Source organism: Dufourea novaeangliae, unplaced genomic scaffold (genome assembly GCF_001272555.1).
Source record: "Dufourea novaeangliae isolate 0120121106 unplaced genomic scaffold, ASM127255v1 scaffold881, whole genome shotgun sequence".
NCBI lineage: Eukaryota > Metazoa > Arthropoda > Insecta > Hymenoptera > Halictidae > Dufourea > Dufourea novaeangliae.
Genome location: NW_015374739.1, coordinates 4,177 through 7,440, shown reverse-complemented (window position 1 = coordinate 7,440; position 3,264 = coordinate 4,177). Strand labels below are relative to the sequence as shown.

Sequence of the window (3,264 nt, the reverse complement as noted above, 5' to 3'; positions counted from 1 at the left end):
CTGTGTCAAATCTTAATACGAGAGTTCTTAATCATATGTTAAAGCCACCAGTATTTGTCAGTATTTTTCCTGGTCTTATCACTTAAGTCTATCGCTGATAATTTGTACATAAATCTTAAATTAATGTCGTCCGCTTGTATATTTTTATCATATAGGATTTTTTTGTCAAATGTCCTTCGGTTGTAATGGTAAATTAACGGTATATTGTCGCTGTTTTGAATATACCCCTCGCCGTCCAGGTAGACAAAGGATTCCGGAGGAGTGTAGCCTGTGTGTCTGGTGTAATTGAAGTATAGTGGATTTGGGTATAGTGAGTGTGCTATGAGAGTGTTTGATGTTATGTTGTGTACCTTGGTCCAATGGTCTCTGATTAACTTTAGCATGAAAATGTCGATGCGAACTAGCTTAGCCTCTTCATATAACTTGTAATTACTGATCAGTTTAGTATAGTTCGACTCTGGCGATCTATACTTGCTCAGACAGGCCCTAATGCATTTTCTTTCGAAGACGCGTAGTTTTTCCATCGTACCGGCGCAAATATTAAACCATATTTGACAGCCGTACGTTAGAATTGGTCTTATCAAGGTTTTATAACAGATGATTTTTACGGATTTGTGTAATTCTCTTGAGTAAAACAATCTTTTATTTGCTATGAAGGCTCTGCTAGCTTTTTGAATTTGTATGTTAACATGGTTATTATGGTTTAGCTTGAAGTCTAGATATACACCGAGGTACCTTACTGTATCTTTGCGGGGGATTTTCTCGTTTATATTATTTACTGCGTGTAATGAAAAGTTTTTTGAATTTTTCCTAACGTCGTTGCTTGCATTCGAGATGGTCGAAATGTATGGCCTAAACAGTATTGTTTCACACTTATGTGTGTTAATTTTTAATTTCCAGGTTTGGAAATAGTCCTGCACTTTTTCAAATAGATCCTGTAATTGTGTTTTTATGATCGATGGTTTGCTGTTTTTTATGTAAATTAGTAGGTCATCCGCGAAGGCTATTGCTGATTTGTTGTTCTTTTCGTCTGTATTGTTCAGGCCATACATTTGGAGCAAGTCACTGATGTAGATGTTGAACAGAACGGGGGAATTAACTGTACCTTGTTGCAATCCGTTAGCAATTACGAAGTCTCTGGTGGATTTACTATTGCCTTCTGTGACAAAAAAACGTTTCTCATGGAGCATATCCCAAAGCATTTTAATCAAATGCTTGGGGAAATCTTTTTTCAGTAGTTTGAAGAATAATCCGTCTAACCATACAGTATCAAATGCCTTTTCTAGATCTATGAAGCATGCCCCAACGCAGTCACCGGCATTTCTAGCCCAGCAGATGTCCGAAGTGAATTTTGTTATGGCATGTACGGTGGAATGGTGAAATCTAAATCCAAACTGAGTTTCTGGGATAATATTTTTTTCAGTGCAGTGACTATTGATGGCATTGTTGATGATGGTTTCAAATACTTTGCTGATATTGGGTAGTAAGCTTATTGGCCGGTAACTGGTTGGGTTGTTCCCTTCTTTATCTTTCTTTTTGATAGTGATTAACTTAGCTGTTTTCCATGCGGAGGGAAAATACCCTAAGTTTAGACAGTTATTAAATATGATTGCGTAATAATAAATATATCGTGTCGGTAGGTTTTTTAATACTATGTTAGGTATTTCGTCAAAGCTGGCTGATTTTTTCCCGTTAAGTTTGCGAAAAGTGAGTCTTAACTTAATTGTGCTTGTAAAGAAGTTTTCTGGGATGTGTGAACTATTGGGGTTGTTAGAAGTATTTTGGTCCGAAAAGTTACAAATGGTGTGTTCATTTCTTTTGTCCGTTTCTATTTCCTGCTTTAAATCGTTGATTTTTCTATTGATTATATTTGTTAAGTGTGGTTTCCCCAGGTGATCGTTCTGTAAATGAACTTTTTGGAAGTGCGCGCCTATGACATTTAATTTATCTGTTGTTTTGTTAATGATGTAATTATTGTCGTTATCTTTCTGAAGAGAATTTATATTAACATTTGCTTCTTGCAGTAGAGTGTGTGAGTTCTGTGGTATTTTAAGGGTTTCTATTGTACTAGATGTTTTATGTCTGAATATACTGTTTATTTTTGGAAATAGATCTTTTGACTTGTGTTTTGAAATGTTTGTAATTTTTTGTTCCCAGTAATTGCTTACCGATGCCTGAAAAGCTAATTTTATCTTGTGCCTAGTGTTTTTCAATAACTTTTTCAGAACTCTAACCTGGATCTCCTCGGCTAGCGATAGCGAATTATTTTTGGAAATGTTATTTACTTGCGTGATTAGAAAACTTTTTTCTTTACGTAACTTTTTAATCAGCGGTGTAATGAATTTAGTTGTAGATGTTTTATTGAAGTCGTGGTATGGGATTGTATTGTCCATTGCTTCTAAAATGTGTTCGTTTAGTTGCCCTAATTGTATGTCTATTTCATCTTTGGCTAAGTTTCTATTGTCTGGAATGTCGTAATCTTCGTGGTTGTCTTGCAGGAATTTTTTGAATTTGGGCCAGTCAACATTATTGAAGTTCCTTCTTTGAGTTGAATTGTCTGCATCGAAAGCTAATAGGGGGTGGGATTCTATTGCGATTGTCATGTGCATGGCTTTATGGTCACTGTCGTAGTCTAAGCATTTAACTTTACCAGATATGAGGTTATGAAATTTAATTCTACTATCGGCTAGGCAGAGGTCCAGGTATGAATTGCTGCTCGGGAAGGATGGTTCTTCGGTACTGAGCAATCTTGTCCTGAAAGTAACTTGGCTTTCCTGGTGCCATAGGTGCAAGGAAGTCCCTCTCTTATTATTTAATGAGTTGCCCCAGGACACATGTTTTGCATTAAAATCGCCAGCAATGATATAGTAGTTATTGATGTTGTTTAACTTCAGTTGATCGAAAAGGCATTTGAGATCTTGCATAAATTCCTTTTTGCAGTTGCTCGTTGCGTAAGCGGCTACAAAAAAGAATTTACGGTCGTCTGGTAGTTTCGTCTCGATTGCTGTGTATTCTAGACTCGGATTATCTTGTTCACTGCAGATGTTCATTACGTTAAATTTGAGATCTTTTCGGATTAGTACAGCCGTTCCCCCACCCTGTTTGGAATTGGGCCTGTCTGTTCTGATCATGCTGTAATTTTGGAATGAAAGTTTATGAATCGGATTAAGTTTAGTTTCGCACAGTAACAGCACATCCGGGTTGTGCATTTCAAGAAAGTCACCGAGCGAGGCTCGTCTCTCGTTGGTGATTAGTGAATTTACA

The 3,264-nt window shown here is 36.8% G+C and overlaps 1 protein-coding gene across 1 annotated transcript; it reads right to left on the bottom strand.

Moving 5' to 3' along the window:
- Positions 1-38: 38 nt before the first annotated feature.
- On the bottom strand, positions 39-3,050 carry LOC107193219. Its single transcript, XM_015582624.1, has one exon. It carries the CDS (start codon positions 3,048-3,050, stop codon positions 39-41), a length of 3,012 nt encoding a protein of 1,003 aa, XP_015438110.1.
- Positions 3,051-3,264: the final 214 nt, after the last annotated feature.